The 17,621-nt window shown below is 41.1% G+C and overlaps 1 protein-coding gene across 5 annotated transcripts in view; it reads right to left on the reverse strand.

The window, feature by feature from the left end:
* The window catches only part of SNX9 (sorting nexin 9), an 86,556-nt gene that overhangs the window by 25,443 nt on the left and 43,492 nt on the right, over positions 1 to 17,621 (reverse strand). For all 5 annotated transcript variants that reach the window (XM_018567196.1, XM_018567195.1, XM_018567194.1 and 2 more), the window contains exons 6-10: positions 15,293 to 15,446; positions 13,615 to 13,765; positions 10,246 to 10,330; positions 9,026 to 9,151; positions 6,623 to 6,740 (exon numbers count right to left, since the gene is read on the reverse strand). In XM_018567196.1, coding sequence (XP_018422698.1) covers positions 6,623 to 6,740; positions 9,026 to 9,151; positions 10,246 to 10,330; positions 13,615 to 13,765; positions 15,293 to 15,446 — 634 coding nt within the window. The remainder of the gene's footprint in view (positions 1 to 6,622; positions 6,741 to 9,025; positions 9,152 to 10,245; positions 10,331 to 13,614; positions 13,766 to 15,292; positions 15,447 to 17,621) is intronic.

Below are 17,621 nucleotides of genomic sequence, written 5' to 3' on the forward strand. Positions count from 1 at the left end.
TTTTTAGACCCCTAATTGCCCCCCCCCCAAAAAAAAAAATCTTTATTTTTTATAAACTTTTATTTATTCATGTTTTATTAAATAAAATATCTATCTATATATCTATATATAATCTTCTTGCCCCTTAGTAGCCATCTGAATCCTAAATCAAGGCTGTATATAGGCATAATAAGTGGAAATTAACACTTTCATGACCAGAGGCCACAGAAGGATAGATGCCCATGCTTAGCACTATCAGTATAGGTTGGTTAACTTGACAATAACTCATTTGCCTACCTAAATATTTGTTTATACTTTTTTTTTTTTTATAACAGTTTATTTGGTACACTGATAAAATAAATTCACTTCTCATCTTTCTATTACATAAACTGACACATGGACAAAAATGTTTTTTAAAAATAATTTTTTTCTATGTTTTACATCATTAAACTATTGTGTTAATCAGTGACCCTAAAACCAAATAAATTCATTTTTATTTAGGTTGCAAAAGTCCAAGTGGGGCCAATGTAAATGGTAATGTAAAGCACTGTAATTTACAGAAAGTGCCATAGACAATTGACAGAGGGGGTTATTATCGAAGCTCCCATTTCAAGAACTGCCAGTATGTAAACATTCTAAGAATTGATCATAGAGTATAAAAGAGTAATGTTTAAGCTCCATAAACAAACATAAAAATTCTACCCCATACATGCAGAGGTATAGCCAATACTTTCTTTGTAGCTTCAGATAGAGTAAGGAGGGTTGCAGCCCGTCTGTTTCCTAGAAGGATTCAACCTCTCTATAAGCATTGACGACCATTATACATAGTTACATAGTATTTGAGGTTGAATAAAGACGCGGGTCCATCAAGTCCAACCTATAGCGTGTATGCATGTGAATCTACATGTGTATGAGTGTGGATGAGTCCATGTGTCATCTTCTTCTTAAGTGTACCTGTACCCCTGTATGTTGCGGTCTCTGAGGAAATCGTCCAAATGCTTTTTGAATGATTCAACACTCTTAGCTGAAATCACTGCTTGTGGCAGCGAGTTCCATACCCTGACCGCTCTTACTGAGAAGAAGCCCCTACGCCCCTTGTGCTTACATTTTTTCTCCACCAATTTTAGGTGGTGGCCTCTAGTCTTTGTTATGGAGGTTACCGTAAACAGTTTATTGCTGATGTTGCTATTACCATTGAACATCTTGTACAAGAAAAACATGTTTCAATTTAGTATACAATCCAATTATCACCAATGCCCCGTAGAAACTCAGACTCTTACAAAAAATACCACAAAAATCAATAGTATAACAATAAAAATCTATGCAGTAAATGCAAAAATGTAGCAAATCTGTTTTTAAAGCGAACCTTTACACATAAAAACAAATCTGTATCCTTCTAACCCCAACCCCACACATAGAAATAAAAATACCATACACGTTACGCTTTTGTGCACTGATACTAATAACAGTAGAGACATTATTTTTAGACCTAGTAGAATGCAAATTGAACACTGCTGCAGCATTATGATACCTATACCTTATATTCCATCTATCTTTGAAAGGTTGCCATCAGTGGAAGCAAATATTAATACACTGTTTAGACAGCGAGTCAGAATGAAACCATGAACTCGTTGGGAGGCAAAACCTAATGCTTAAAAATAATTGCCCCTTTTTGTATTGAAATAGGTAGCTGGCGGGTTCAGGGCATTTAGGAAAATATTAATATTCTACAATTCCTGTAATTCAAAAATAATTCAATATATTAGCCTCAGCAGTAACAACCCCCAGTATTGTAATCTGCCTTCACGTGACTGCAGCCCTTTTTCCTGTTTAGCCTGTGAGTCATCTGGAAAACTATTTTCCCTGTGCCAGACACAATGTGGAAAACGCACACAGTACTGTCATATTAGGTGAATGTTACGCAAGTCACAGCTCTCTCCAGACCGAGCAGAAACTCCCAGACTTCTACTGTGAGCTAAGCTGCAGTAAAAACTCACAGTAACTGTGGAGTTAAATCCTGACCCTTTACAGGATACATATTCTAGCATGGTGTGGATTTAATGCTCATCAAAATGAACCCTGTCTGCACTGTGCGGGCAGATTTTATTATTAGTTAAAAACTAGATTTGAACTCTGACTGCCCTAAGAAAAGGGTTAAAGATTTATGTATAGCATTGTGTGCTAGAGGAACATGAGAGGAAATGCAGTCTGCCCCCTTTGACTTGGGGACACACTCACCCACAAACTGTTTAGAATACCTTGCACTCTTGCCAAAGGCCTCCTCCAGGAAAACAGTTAAAAGGCAAGAAAATATTTTTAGGTACGCTGTGCGAATATGAACATAGAGGGTTTTTTTCTCAAATATGACTTGCAAATACACTTTAAGAAAACTGCAAACAGTGAGACATTATGCTGAACATACTGAAAAATAGATTTTGGGTTTACGTACACTTTAATGTTCTTTGTTTAGGCAATTATTAGGTTTTATGGGTAGTGAACGTTCTAGAACACCAAAACTGCTGAGTTTTCCCCCTCTCAAAGTCATTTATTGTTAAAGACAGCAGAGTCTCAGCAAGGACTGGTCCCATGGGTCTGTGCATTCATGGTTCTGACTCTGGACCTTGGAAGATTTGAAGTCCATATTTGTTTTTTTCACGTGCTGCCAACATCTATTTGACTATAAATAAAAACCATAAAATATATACAGTTGGGCAAAAAAGTATTTAGTCAGCCACCAATTGTGCAAGTTCTGCCACTTAAAAAGATGAGTTCGGCCTGTAATTGGCATCATAGGTAGACCTCAACTAAGGCCTCTTTCATCTTTTTAAGTGGGAGAACTTTCACAATTGGTGGCTGACTAAATACTTTTTTGCCCCACTGTATTCACGTGTTTTAGTTTAAAATCATTCCGTCCTTTTATTGACGTCAGATACACATGGCATCACAAGCATAAAGCAACGATTCGAAAACCTTACATGGTCCCTTCATCAGGCGAAAAGCAAAGCGACAACCAATGTGACATCATTTTGACGTCAGAGGAGGGTGGTGGTGATCTATTTTGAATAGCATGCACTGTATATAAGCCTACACTTTGTTCACATTGGTTATCACTTTGCTTTTTGCCTGATGAAGGGACCATGTTAGCTTTATGCTTGTGATGCCATGTGTATCTGACATTAATAAAAGGACGGAATGATGCATGGCACCTTGGTGTGAGGGTGATTACTTCTTTATACTTGGATCTGTGCGGAGCCATCTGCTTCTCACCTAGCACTCAACATGCACCATGGCTAATAGGTGGCGTGGCTAAATTGTGCCAACAGTGAAAGTGGCTTTAAAGGGTCAAACCTGAGTCTACTCTGCTCTGGGTCAAAAATAAGTAATGTGCAAAGTACAAGAGTAAGAAATGTGCAGAGTTAAAGAGTCAGGAGTAAGTAACACAGGTCTACAATGCACACATATGAACACAGTCCTTATACTGACAGGCACACATACACCTCGGTACAGAAGATCATTATTAAAACCAAAAAGAAAAGAAAACTTAATACATAAGCTTTGCTGCACACAAAAAGCCATCACTTTGTCTGAGCCTACCCTCACCTACTTTAACAGCAACTAAGGTTGAGAACACAGACTAATAGAGGGAGGGAGAGAAGCTCTTCTCACCAACTTCTTCTTAAATACCAATAAAAACCACAAAATGTATATGCGTGTGTTGTAGTTTTAAATAGGGATACACTGATACCGATACGAGTATCGATATCGGTGCGGATACCGAGTATTTGGGCGAGTACTAGCACGAGTACTCCGATGCCTAGCACGAGTACTTCCTGTATCAGGAAGCCGGGCAGTGCGTCATTACACGCTGCCCGGTTTCCTGATTGGCCGGGAAGCAGCTCCATGCTCTTTCGTCACAAATGCTCCGATGCCTAGCACGAGTACTTCCTGTATCAGGAAGCCGGGCAGCGCGTCATTACAAGCTGCCCGCCTTCCTGATTGGCCGGCCAGACGGCTCCAGCTGGGTACCAGAGGAAGGCCGCGTTCTGGCTGGAGAGGCCCCGGGGGTGACAGGCTGGACATACCAAGGCAGGAGGGGACTTTCTTGTTAATCGGGAAGCCGGGTGGCGAGTCTTTACACGCTGCCTGGCTTCCCGGCTAATCAGGAAGCCAGGTGGCGAGTCATTACACGCCACTTGGCTTCCTGAATGGGACTTCCGTTACTCGGTAATTGCTATCGGCGAGTACCGAAAAAAAATTATCGGTATCGGTGCATCCCTAGTTTTAAATCAAGCCAAGGAAGTATCTTAGTTGACGGATTTTCAGATTATGATAGGTTCACTTGTTTTAAAAAAGCCTTTGTTGACCAAATACCCCCTTGTCATGTGTTACTGTGTCTTAAGCATAGTTAACAAACTTCTGGCACCTCAGGATAATAGTTATCCGCCTATACAATTCAAGAAATTCAGGCCACTCAACTAAATCTGAAAAGAAAAAAAAAAAACCCCCAAAACCTAAAAAGGTGCTTAGTCTACATAATGAAAGGTCAAATGCTCAAGGTATGATCCTCCAAACCCATTCAGCTCAGCTTGGCTGAAGCAGGTAAGGACAGAGCAATCTCTTTTTCTCCATCCTGCTCTTCTGGCAGGTGGAGAAACAGGAAGCCCCATAATTAGAAGTTCTCTCTCTTTCACAAGGTTCAGATAACTTTAAATGTTGGTGTGACAAAAAAAAACCTCCATATCGTTGGTGCCAGTGGAATATCATGAGACCCATGTAGTTTGTGCCAGTGGGAGAAAAATGAAAAGTGTCAGAGATATAATAACCCTCGGGTTTGTATGAAAACAATGATTGCACCACACGTTACATATCGCCACAAACGTTAGTGTGAAAGCAATAATTCTAGGGCCATCACTCACTGTCAACGCTGAATTGATGAGCGGTGAAGGCTTTTATAGTGTCGCCTATGGGAAATTCTGGGTACTGTGGTTTTTTGCAATTTCATAGGCACACACAAATTGTAAAGGCTTGACATGTTTGCCATCTATTTACCCGATAAAACCCCATCTTTTACATTTTACCAAAATAATTGGGTATTATATTCCATTTGTGTGCACTAAAATTCATTTTTGTGTATTTTATCATAAAACTATTGTTTTGATAAACAGCTGCACAAATACTGTGTGATACAAAATATTGAAACTAGCATTTGTTTTATTCCACAGGGCCTCTGCCCTATCCAAAAATTCAGATTGTATCATAGGTGTGTAGAAATAAAAAAATTGCTCCGGAGGGGAAGTGGTTAATGGAACAAAATAAGCCCCGTCCTGTGGTGACAGTGGGAGAAAAATAAGCCCCATTGTTGGCATCGGTGGGACCAAAATAAGCCCAATCATTAGTGTCAGTGAGATGAAATAAACTTTATATTGTTGGTATCAGTAGATAAATTAGGTCCCAATATTGGCAACAGTGGGATAATTTAAGTCCCATTGTTGGAATCAGTGGAATAAAATGAGTCCCACTGTTGATATCAGTGGAATAAAATAAGCCCCATTGTTGAAATCGGTGGAACAAAATAAGTCACATTGTTGGTGTTAGCGGCTTAACAAAAACAAATGTATATAATTCTATATAATATAATTTTACTGTCGCTGCATATACACTGTCTGGCAAAGAAAAAAAAGTCACACTCTAATATTTCGTTGGACAGCCTTTAGCTTTGATTGCGGCTTCAATAAACTTATGCAATTACATTTCTGTCCAGAGTTGCCATTTTTTTTTTACCAAGATCTTGTAGTGATGATGAGAGATTCAGACCACTGCATAAAGTCTTCTCCAGCACATCCCAAAGATTCTCAATGGGGTTACGGTCTGGACTATGTGGTGGCCAATGCATGTTTTAAAATGATGTCTAATGCTTCCTGAACTGCTCTTTGACAATTTAAGCCCCATGAATCCTGACATTGTCATACCATCAGGAAAGAAAAAATCCATTGATAGAAAAACCTGATCATTCAGTGTATATTCAGGTAGGCAGCTGACCTTATTTTTTGAGGACATAACATTGCTGCACCTAGACCTATTATCCAAAGGAAGGCTCTACCCTATTTCCTTGGCTAAATCCAGGATGTTGACTTTTTTGGGCCTGGCAGGGTATAAAACATGTATTTTTTATTTTTTTATTTGACTGTAATAAAGAATGAAAATATGTGCAAAATCACCTTAGGAGTTGAGAGAAGACTGGTGCTGCCTGGAGGGGCGGAGTAAACGGACAAGATGGGCAGCATTACTTATTATTACGTCCTTTAGGGGGTAAATATAGCTCCCATTTATACAGTATATATTGTATCTTTGTATTTAGCTGGCCTGGAATTCAGTCTTAAGTGGCTCAATAAATAAAAACCCATTGATGTCTAGGTGGGTGTAAACACTGTCCTTCCATAACATACAGAGGCTGGTTTACAGTCAGGTACACACCGTGTTTCTCTACTGCCCAGGTTGTGGCAGATTTTGTGGTATGTGGCTGCAGAGGAAGATGGTCTATGAATATGGCTTCCCGTGGGTTGTGGCTCACTGAGGCCACTACTTCCAGTTTCCAGCTTTGAACACCATGCTAACATGAAACTGACATACTCTTAGAAGTTACCTGTGACTTGTTTATCTGGAAGAGAAGGAATGGGAATAGCTAATCCGAACTTCACTAGGAGGCGCTCATATAGCCAATCAAAGTGCTTATATCTGTGGTTAACGGAACGATTTGTATTCTGGAAATAAGAAGGAAACAGACAGACATTGTTAGAGGTTATAATTATCAGATTGTTGCCAAAACTAGGGAAGTAGGAGAGTGGTGGTGACTAGTGCACGAAACATGGCTCTCAGCAACCTTTGATGACACTTGTCACAGCTACTCACAAGTTATATTACTGATCTATCATTCTGTATATTTTAAACTTCACATAAGCAGAATTACAGACAAACTATCTAGGAAGACATCCTGTTCTTAAAACCAATTTATCAATGTTCCGAAACTTTTAAAAATAAAAGCTTTGTAGTAGAGTAAAGACCATAAGCCTCCTGCTAATACCTTCTGCTAGTGCCTCGTCCATGTGCCCCTCCAATGTTGTTTTCACTTTGTTTGATCGGCTAGATTTTTTATGGGAATAAGCTCTACCCCTATAGCTAAGCCTTGCGCACTCACCATCCCACTTTTCAGTGACATTTCCTGAAAGCTGCTCCTATTGGGTAAAGGGATGATGGGTTTTTTCTAGGGTTTGGTTTAGCTCCAAAATACGAGAAATCAGTTAGCAACCTCGGTGGAACCAAAATCGTAGGGATACATAGAAGTAACCATTTATTCATTTTAATAGAGCAATAGCAGCAAGGTCCCAATTATTACAATACTTGAGAGTTGTATTTACGAACCAATATAAAATGGACAAAGGATACTGCTCTACACTGGACACGTCAGTATTGCTCCACACTGCTTCCTGCATTTTACATCCTATTCATATTTTTTTTTGGTCACAGTTCAGCTGCAGACTTGCAGCTGAGCTGTTACTTGTAGTTCTACAAGTATTTACATATCTCTTACCCCTGGTTCTGCAGGCATGCAGTGCTGGTGCTTGTAGTCCTCCAGGCATGTGCTCTAAACCTGACTCACACTTGCACCTGTCTGCAAGCTTTAGGCGTCGGCCGACCTCTCCTGCTGTTTCCTATGCAGCTTCTCAGCCAATCAGTGCAGACCGCTTGTGGCCAATCCTGTGGATCCTCACTGTTCCTGTCTCTATTTAAACCCAGGGCAGCGAACGGCACAGGGCCCGAGCAACGCTTTCCCAAGCTAGTTGCCGAGTCCCCCATTTGTGCTTTACCCTGAAATCCTGGAAGTTTTGCCGTGTACCGAACCTTTGGCTTGTCCTTGGAAATCCCTGTTTACAGTCTGCCCTGCGCTTTGCTTTTGTCCTTGGAAATCCCCGACTACAGTCTCTGTGCTTCACTTCGTCCCTGGAAGTCTTTAGCCTGTCCCTAACCTTTGATTTGTACGCTGTACCTGTTAGGTGAGTTGGGTGGACCTAGGGATTGTGACCTAGGGTCAGCACGCAGCCAAGCACATCTCCACCGTCAGGAGCTCTGGCAAATACCGTCTGGCTCTTAGATTCCACATCCTGGGGGACCCCATGCCACCTACTCAGCATCCCATGCCACCTAATCAGCATTGCAGCACCCTGCCTTCTATTTGAACTTCCAGCTTAAGCTGACTTCCACTGCCTCATTCACATACCTGCTCTGTTCCCTGATTGTACTCCAGCTCTGGGAGTTGTCAGCCTACACTGCTTGGACCCTTTTCTCTAAGTGTCCCTGCCAGTGTAGTGGAAATGTTCCACATACCTGACTCCAGTTTATACCTGCGAGTCCCAATCCATGACATTTTTAATGGGCAGGTGATAGAGTCTCATGGAGTATATCCCTTTTGCACACTATACTGGAATTGAGCATATGGTTAAATGGGTGCTGCAATGACTCCCGACTGGTAATGGTGTATAACATGAACACGATATATGTGCAGCATACCACCAAGCTTTTATCAAAGTGCAAAGCTCTGCTTTACTGCATGATCACATAGAAAAACAATGATTCGGGATCCTGATGATGGAATGTTCCTGTGTGGTCCTAAAATGTTGCTTTTCTCTTTAAATTAGGATTCCAGCCAAACTGCTAAAAACAGTTGAAATACAACAAGTACAATGTTTTAACTGCTCAAAGATTTTAAACTCTGTTCAGCCGCTCTTGTAACACTTTACAGCTAGAAGAGTAATGACAATGTTTGACTGTAATTGTAGTTGTACCCTGGAGTTCTACCTTAATTTCTAATCATTTGCAGAAGGATTATAAAGCATGTGATGCTCAGTGCATGCAAAAGCCACTACATTATTTTAAAGAGTTTCAGCCTCCGCATGCTGCTGATAATAAAAGCAACTCTGGGGAGGCCAAATACCAAATAAAATATAGGACATGTGTTTAACATATGTTACCAATTGTTCTGCTCGCTTACTGTTGTTGTTAGCTGGTATTCAATATAGCTCTTCAGGCCGTACATTTTGGATCCCTTCCTAGGATCAGCCACGACGCAGTCGAATGTTGCGGTTGGGTAGACCCACATTGGGCCATAATCTCCAATCTGTAAACAATATTTTATAACAGATTACACCACATGCATGCTACACAAATGTTATTGAAAAAACAGCCTCATCTTACATCCGACAAACACAAGCGCGCTAGATGCTACAAACAAAGTATAAGCTGGGGGTTTAAAACTGCATTGAGATTGAAGAATAAATGGAAAATACACCAAGTGGTATTTATAAACAATTCACCCTGCGAATATCTGTGAATGTTTGTTTTGAGTAATGCCAAAAATGAATGTTCAAATGTTTTTCACAGTTCAAATGTAGTGTGTTGTAATAATATATCATGGCCACTAGATGGAGCTGAGGAACTTAGGAAATAAATAAGTATACAGTACTTCTGCCTCTGCAAGTGTAAGAAAAGGAGCGGCCCACTCCAATCAATAAGGAAATGATTCTGGGCGGAGACTGTTCTCTTTTCACAATAATGGGACTGAGGAGCTTGAGTCACATTTTGAATTTACAGTAGGTCGAGTTTAATCGAAGTTGCACTTTAGCACTTGGATCGCACAGTCACTGACAGACGCTTGAACTACACTAACAATTGGGAACCAATCATGCTAAATTTGGCCTGGGCGCCTACATCTCAGTGGGTCATGAAAGGGTTAAAGCGGACCTTCACTCTAAAAACTAACTTTTTCCCACTGCAGCCCTCCCCTCATTATATATTTGTTTGTTTCCTTTAGCTTTTCTTTTATAATTTCATCCTGCCCCCTGACTCTATTCTCAATTAAGGGAGAATGACATGTTCCTGCTTCTGCAGCCTCCTGGGATATCCCCGTCACTTATTCCAGGGGGATGCAGGAGCAGGGACACACAGCGGCTGAAGGAAGGATATGGTGGCACATGAAAAATGCGGAAGAGACAGCCGGGTGCTGATGACATCAAAGGGGAAGCAGTGCATCTCAGCAGGACTACGCTGGATTCGCTGGGTGGTGGGAGTATTTTTGAATGTATATTTGACGATATCCCTGCAAAACAGGTAAGAGGGGACAGAAACAAAAACTGGGGTGGGGGAATCCGTGTTAAGGTTCCTCTTTAAACAACTCTGAATACAGAAAGAAAGTGGACAGCTCAGTCAACTTACAATAATGGAGATTTTCTCTTTGGGTTTTGCTGTCTGTTTAGATAACAGATACTGTTCAATTCCCGATTTTCCAAAACCTGGAAATCTGTAAAAAAAATAATAATAATTAAAAAACAGAGAACGATTAGTCGCTAAACATCGGCTGAAACCATAATTATATTTAAATCATACGGAAGTTTATTTCAGTGTGAAAACTGTAGACAAAGACTTTCCCACATACTTACCACTTACATCATACTTCTAAATAAGGACCAAAAAAAAAACAACTGCTCAGAAAGAGGAACATCTACATTTGGTGTCATTTGTACTTGGGGTAAAATAAAAATTAACCCTTGCAGTGGGGGTAGCCCAGTCAGCAAGCTCAAAGTCCAAATACTGCGTCCTGTGGTGGCGTAGGGGTTGGTAGGAGCAAATACTGACGGCTACAGGGACTTCAGCCAGCAATTTCTCTTGCTAAGAGCAGCATTCAGTGCCATGGACAGCAGAGGAAAGAAGTATTCACTTTTCCCTTTACAAAAGTAGCTTGCATTTGGAATGTAACCACTTTATTACCATGGTACATTTATAAACGGTCGAGTGGTGTCTGTTGTTTACCCTCCGTCTATAAATGCCACTGAAATAAAGCTCTCAAGTTGTTGTTCCGCCTGCTGATCACTGTATACTGAGCTAAGTGATAGTCTGCAGGTCCAATACATGCGGCTTTGTAACTTGATCGCTGTGATAACCAATCACAGCAATCACATACTACTGTTTACAGCCAAAAATCCTCCACGCCGCCACCTGTGAGACCGACTGGGACCGCTGATAAGAGCCTGCACAGCCCAGCATAGAGAGCGCACAGCCCATCATAGACCCTGCACAGCCACCCGAGATCCAAAGTTGGAGACATCAGGCTGGCACCCCAAAGCAGTGCAGAGTATGTAGCTTCGTATTATTCTGCATTGATGTATAATGCATTGCTGGGATTTGTAGTCCTGTACAGACAGCTGCCATTTGGCATTGCTGTATAATGTAATCGCAGGGATTTGCAGTCCTCTCTAGCTGATGGTATTATTCTGCATTGCTGTGATTTGTAGTCCTCCATAGCTGGTGGTATTCTGCATTGTTGTATAATGTATTGCTGAGATTTGTAGTCCCTCTACAGCTTTGAGCTAGTGGCAGAACTATCAGAGGGTGCAGTGTTTGCAGCTGGGACTGGGCACTGGCGCTGCACCACATTGATGTAGAAAAACTGTCACATGACACTAAAAAATAAAAAAAAAGGTATTGGTATTGGGAAGTACGTATTGGTGCATTAAACCCTTCACCTTCTGATCCCCCTCGGTGTATTACCTGATGTGCTGTATCTAGCGTATGATTACCTAAGCTGCATGTTTTAACTCCCTCAATAATGGCATGCTTCTTCATTTTTAAAAGATTGTGTCAAAAAATGTGATCACCTGGGGGTCATTTTGGGGGTGTTCACACTGGTCTGTCATTTTACAGAAAGGGAAACAGGCATTTTTTTTTTTCAAAATAGTAAATCATAAAAAAAAAAAAAAACCCAGGAGTTATTAGATACCACCAAAACAAAGCTCTGTCCGTTTATCATTTATTTTATAAAAACTTACTTAGGTACAATGTTCAATGACCGAGTGATTGTTAGTCAAACTATCACAGCACTGGAAACTGAAAAATGACCTGGTAATGAATGGGTATTAAAGGCAGGTACTCGGGTGGTTTAGGATTTCTTACTTTAAGTCACTTTAAGAAAAATCAATTTTTCTTTGTGAACGTACCACTGTAACAAACAAAAGCAGCATTGTAATAACTGTATATAGTGAATAAATGAATAATATTCAGTGCATTCATTCCTTTCTTATTTCACATCTCAATTCTCAATGTTTATATTTACTCAGAGACCAGGTTTTCTGGCAAAACTGATAGCGACAGGGCCTGGGACAAACTACAACACTGCCAGAGAAACGGTCAGTGAAACTTGAAATCTGCTTTTAAATATGATGAGAATTCATTCCTGACCAATAAAATCTGACCCTTGACACTAAAACTGAAGAATCAGACTCAAAGTGCATAAAGATGAAGAAGGTGCAGTAATAAATAACTCACCCAAGCCTTCATGTGTACTTATCTTCTTGCATCGTGCAGGAACGGTCATATGGTTTTGTATACTATGAAAGTGAATCTGTCCTCTAAAGCTGAACTTTGACCAAAAGCAATTTTCAGCCATTTGCACTGTAAAAATGTATGAACACTAATGAAGTGTGTGCAATGTGTGGCTGCCGCTGCGTTATGTAATACTTTTCCTTTCATTGCCCCCAAACAGTTCAAACAGCGCTGAACATCCAGCCTTGACTTCAGCTGGAGTGCAAAGATCACATCGAGTCCCACCCTCTGCCGATCGTCTACTCCGAAAACGTCTTGCATTCCTCTCGATGTATGCATGGCATTCTGTGATCGTTGGAGGTGTGGATGAATGTCAAGATTTCCAATCACAGAATGTCTTGCATGCACTAAAAAGACCGCAAGACATTTTTGGAATGAACAAGCGGCCCTTTGTGATTTGTGTGCTCCAGCCAGAACTGTAGGTTTCTGCACCGGATGATTGGTACTGACAGCACTGTAGGAGGGGAGTAAAAGTAAGAGCATTACATAACGCAGCAGCGGCCTCACACTGCACACACTCTAATACGGTTCATTGATTTTTATAATGCAAATGGCCAAAGATTGTTTTCGACGAAAGTTCAGTTTTAAATGCAATTAAATAGGCCGAGGTAAACAAATTAATTTAATACCATGTACTGTGTGCAATTTAGCCAAGATAAAGCTCATCTTCAGGCAAACAAAAAAGTACCCCTGCAGTGGGGCTATCCTTTCACTGCAAGGGGTTAACTGCTCAGTTTTGTCTAGGGGCTGGAGAAAAACAGATTTACTTACCTGATCCCTGCTCCTGTTGGCTCCCTTCAGGCTGCAAGAATGGTTCCTCCAGCCTCTTTTCCCCTGGGCTCTGGTGGTCTAAGGACCACTGACATCATCATGTCTAATGCAGGTTCCATAGAACTGTATTAGATGAGAGGATGCAGAGGGACATTCCATCAGCCGAAGAGGCGAGCAATGGCCACTGGGGAAGCGGGGATCAGGTAAGTAAATCTGCTTTACTCCAGCCCTAGACAAAACCGTGCACTTAACTCTTGCAGTCTGGGGGTAGCTCTGCTGCAAGGGTACTTTTTTTGTTTGCCAGGAGATGGGCTTTAACTATGACCATATTAATTAATTACACCTATAAAATGATAAAAAGGAAATAAAAATGTTATATATCTACAATCATTCTGCTTTGTTCAGCTTATTATATATATACACATAAGCATGTACTTGTTGAGAGGTATCCTCATGGAGGCTGGTCTTCCTGTTCCCCGTTGAGCCGCTCCAGGTTCAGAGTTCTCTGAATCTTTGTAACCAAGGTAACCAGGAGGAGAGGATTTGGGATCGTCCCAGTCGTCATCCCACTCGTCATCATCAACAGCTGCAATGAATGGAAGACTCTTAAAGGGAAACCTCACTCATGTTGTTTTCAGACCACACAAAAGTGCCACAACTAACACATTTTAATAGGAATCATCTGATTTTGGTGCACGTGTCTCAGAGTGTAGTGTAAGTATTAGCCAGAATATTTCATCCTATGACATTTTTGGCATAGTAAAGTTAGTGTCATTGGTATCACTGTGATAAAATGCTACCCAACACTGCTCAAAACGTGATTCAGAAGAAATACAAAGAAACCTTATTAATTTGTACTTACTCTGTTTCATTTATATGAAGATCAGAGGCGTTACCTTTGATCCGCATATGATGTCAATTAAAAAGCAGGGTTTTTCCAACCTGACAGGAGTTCTCACTTTTTCTAATTCATTCCAAAAGAAAATCAAAGTTTTGGCTAGACTTGAAGTATAGGGTCAGTAAATTACTTAAAGTTGAACTAAAGGTCCCCCCCCCGCCCCGCACACACTGCAGGGGTTAAATGGTCATTTTTGCCTAGGGTACCAATAAAAAGAAATTTACTTACTTTATCCCTCATTCCCCCATCAGCTGACCCGCTCTGCTTCTCTCCGACGCTCTTGGTTGTGGGCAGGCCCCTGGCGTCCTCACAATGCACATGTACATTGTATATGCTGACGTCAAGAGTGCCTGCTACCAATGGAGCTGCAAAGAGAATCAGCTTCAGGGGACGGATCACACAGAGAGGAGGAAGCCTGCAGAGGTGAGGGATAAAGTAAGTAAAACTGCTTTTGTTTTTTTATAGTCCCCTAGACAAAAATTAGCATTTAACCGCTGCAGTCCAAGGGGAGCCCAAATGCAAGGGTCAATTTTCCACTAAACTTTAATCTTTCAGGTGTAGTAAATGTATATGCATACAGTACAAATATGTCAGAAGAGACCCTGTGGCACAAGTTTTAGTCCTACCAGAGCGATGAGATTGGGCCACTCTGTATAGCCTGATAGTCCCAGGTCAGTATGTTCAACAATGTAACACAGCCAAACAAAACACCTCTTCAGCTAGCCTAGGACAAAAACTGACACTAGGCTATTTGCTGAAAGACTTCACAAAGCTGCTGCTGCTGCTTCTCTCCATCTGGAAAGCCACCATGATGAGAGAGAGTATGTAAACATCCTGTATTAGAAGGGAGATTCTCAATAATCCCTGTACTACTGCCCATTTAATAAGTTACTGTACCCAGAACTGAATAATATTGCAGCAGACAATGTGGACAGAGCAAATATATTTGGGGAAGGGGACCTGTGCGTCAGGGTTGGCTTGTGCGTGACGCAAAGTGGAGTAGAGTTCATGGCAGGGAACTAGAAAATGTAGGCAATACCTTGACACAATTCAGCAGGTGGCAGATCTGTGGAGGAAGGGGAAGTATAGAGGAAATGGCACTCCTTCAGAAAACGTGGGGAATAAAGGAAAGAAAGACAAGCCTTCATGTTATACTTCCACACCAAGATGGCGTGACCGTTTTCCCTTCATATTTTCTACTACTGCATACCCTACCTGGGCCTTGGTAAGCCTGTGGATGTTCAAATGCGGAATCCCAGTTGTTTGATGTTGAATTTTTCTGGCCTGCCCCCCAAGGATCATTTGCACTGTCAGACGTAGGTGGTTTAGGTGCATTCCAGCTTGACCAAGGGTCATTTGTGCTTTTAGCCTAAAGGATTCAATAAATACTGGAAGTGAAAAAAAAAATCTGTCTGCTTACATTACTAAAATTAACATAAATGTAAAATGATGTAATTGAATTGATAATTAAAAAACTCTAAATTAAAATATAAAAACTTTCTTTATGCACCAGCAACCAAATCTGTTCATTACTTCCAAGAAATAATTCTGAAAATGTGCCTGTTTCCACGTGTTACTATTAAAATATATTGATCCTTTATAAATACAAAAGTAGTAAAAAATTTCACAGATGCAAAGCATGCTGAATAGGAATTATTAACATGAATGTGAAAACTCAGTCACCATGTGTGTAGTACAAATCCCAAGGCTGTTGTGTCCATATAAGATGTTGTTTCCTTGGACATATTTTCCACATACCGTATATACTCGAGTATAAGCCGAGTTTTTCAGCCCATTTTTTGTGCTGAAAAATGCCCCCCTCGGCTTATACTCGAGTCAGCGCCTCGAGCACTGCGGAAAGTGAGTACGCTGGTCAGGTTTCTTCTTACTTACCTCGCCGAGCGTCGCTTTACTGCTGCTCCGGTGGGCGGCGCTCCGAGCGGGGTCATCTGGCAGTCTCCGGGTCCTAATTTAGGTGGCCGGAGACTGCCAGATGACCCCGCTCGGAGCGCCGCCCACCGGAGCAGCAGTGACGCGACGCTCGGCGAGGTAAGTAAGAAAAAAAAAAAAAAACCCTGCAGCGGCCAGTCAGGAGCAGGGGAGCAGGGATGAGTCAGCGGCGCGCTGGTCAGGCGAGAGGAGCTCCAGGTGGGGTTGTAATTTAGCTGGCAGGCACCTCTAAGTCAGCTAAATTAGGACCCCACCTGGAGCTCCTCCCACTGGACCAGCGCTGCCGCTGACTCGTCCCTGCTCTCTCCGGCACAGTCACACAGTGAGTGAGGGCAGATTTGGGGGGGAGATTTATTAAGCAATTATGTATTGTCTGCACTGTATTAGCAGTATATACTCTATGTAGAGTATATACTGCTAATACAGTGCAGACAATACATTTACAATTATACTAACATGAATGGATTAAATGATCTGTATGTAGCCCTGTACTATGGATCATTTAACCCATTCATGTTAGCAGAGGATCATTGTAAATGTATTGTTGCAGGCACTCTATATGTACATGTACTATATACTACATATAGAATGCACTGAACAATAGATTTACAATTATCCTCTGCTAATATGAATGGGTTAAATGATCCGTAGTACATGATATGTAGCCCTGTACCCCCTTTTCCACTTACAGAGCTAGGTTATTGTTTTTCTTTTAAATAAATATTCATGTCATTTTATTGGTATCTATCTTCATTTTGTACATTTACCAGTAGCTGCCTCATTTCCCACCCTAGGCTTATACTCGAGTCAATATTTTTTCCCAGTTTTTTGTGGTAAAATTAGGTACCTCTGCTTATATTCGGGACGGCTTATACTCGAGTATATACGGTATTTCCTATGCTACAGGACAAATAAAAGGCCTTTGTAAATGAGCTTCTGAAACTGATGTCAAACCGATGCTGTTTACGCAGGCTCTTACTTCCACGGCTATATCCATCAGAGTTATTATCATTTGCTATATCAACAATTATACCGTTTACATGGAAAAGGTTTTCAGGAGTCACTGACCATTGGTCAGAAGCAGTCACACCAAAAGCTTGTATTCCATTGAAGAAGCAAACCAGCCAATATGGTATAAAATGCCTGATATTCTGAAATCCTTCCAACTATTAACAAATACCCAGCTTGTCTACTCTTAATATCAGTGTATCAGTCTCTGGGGGTGAATGGGATACCCATTATTTGGAAATCAGGTTTTTAGCTGAATTGAGCAAAATGTGGGAACAAATATCTTGTATAGATGGAGGTTTATAAAGGCATATTATCGAACAAAATTGTTTAAGGAGGGAGACAAGATCACTTATTGGATTATATGCCATACTTTCAGTCAATAAACCTTTAATTGTGGGCAGAACTATCAGATATGAGAGAATGTACCATCTCCACCAAAAACGTAAACACTTGGATCCAATATATACACCAACATTATAACCAATATATAACATTATGACCACCCGCCTAATATTGTAGTATTGGTCCCCCTTTTGCCACCACAGCAGCCCTGACCCGCTGAGGCATGGACTACACTAGACTT

Source organism: Nanorana parkeri, unplaced genomic scaffold, assembly GCF_000935625.1.
Source record: "Nanorana parkeri isolate BGI_ZX_2015 unplaced genomic scaffold, ASM93562v1 scaffold1018, whole genome shotgun sequence".
NCBI classification, from domain to species: Eukaryota; Metazoa; Chordata; class Amphibia; order Anura; family Dicroglossidae; genus Nanorana; species Nanorana parkeri.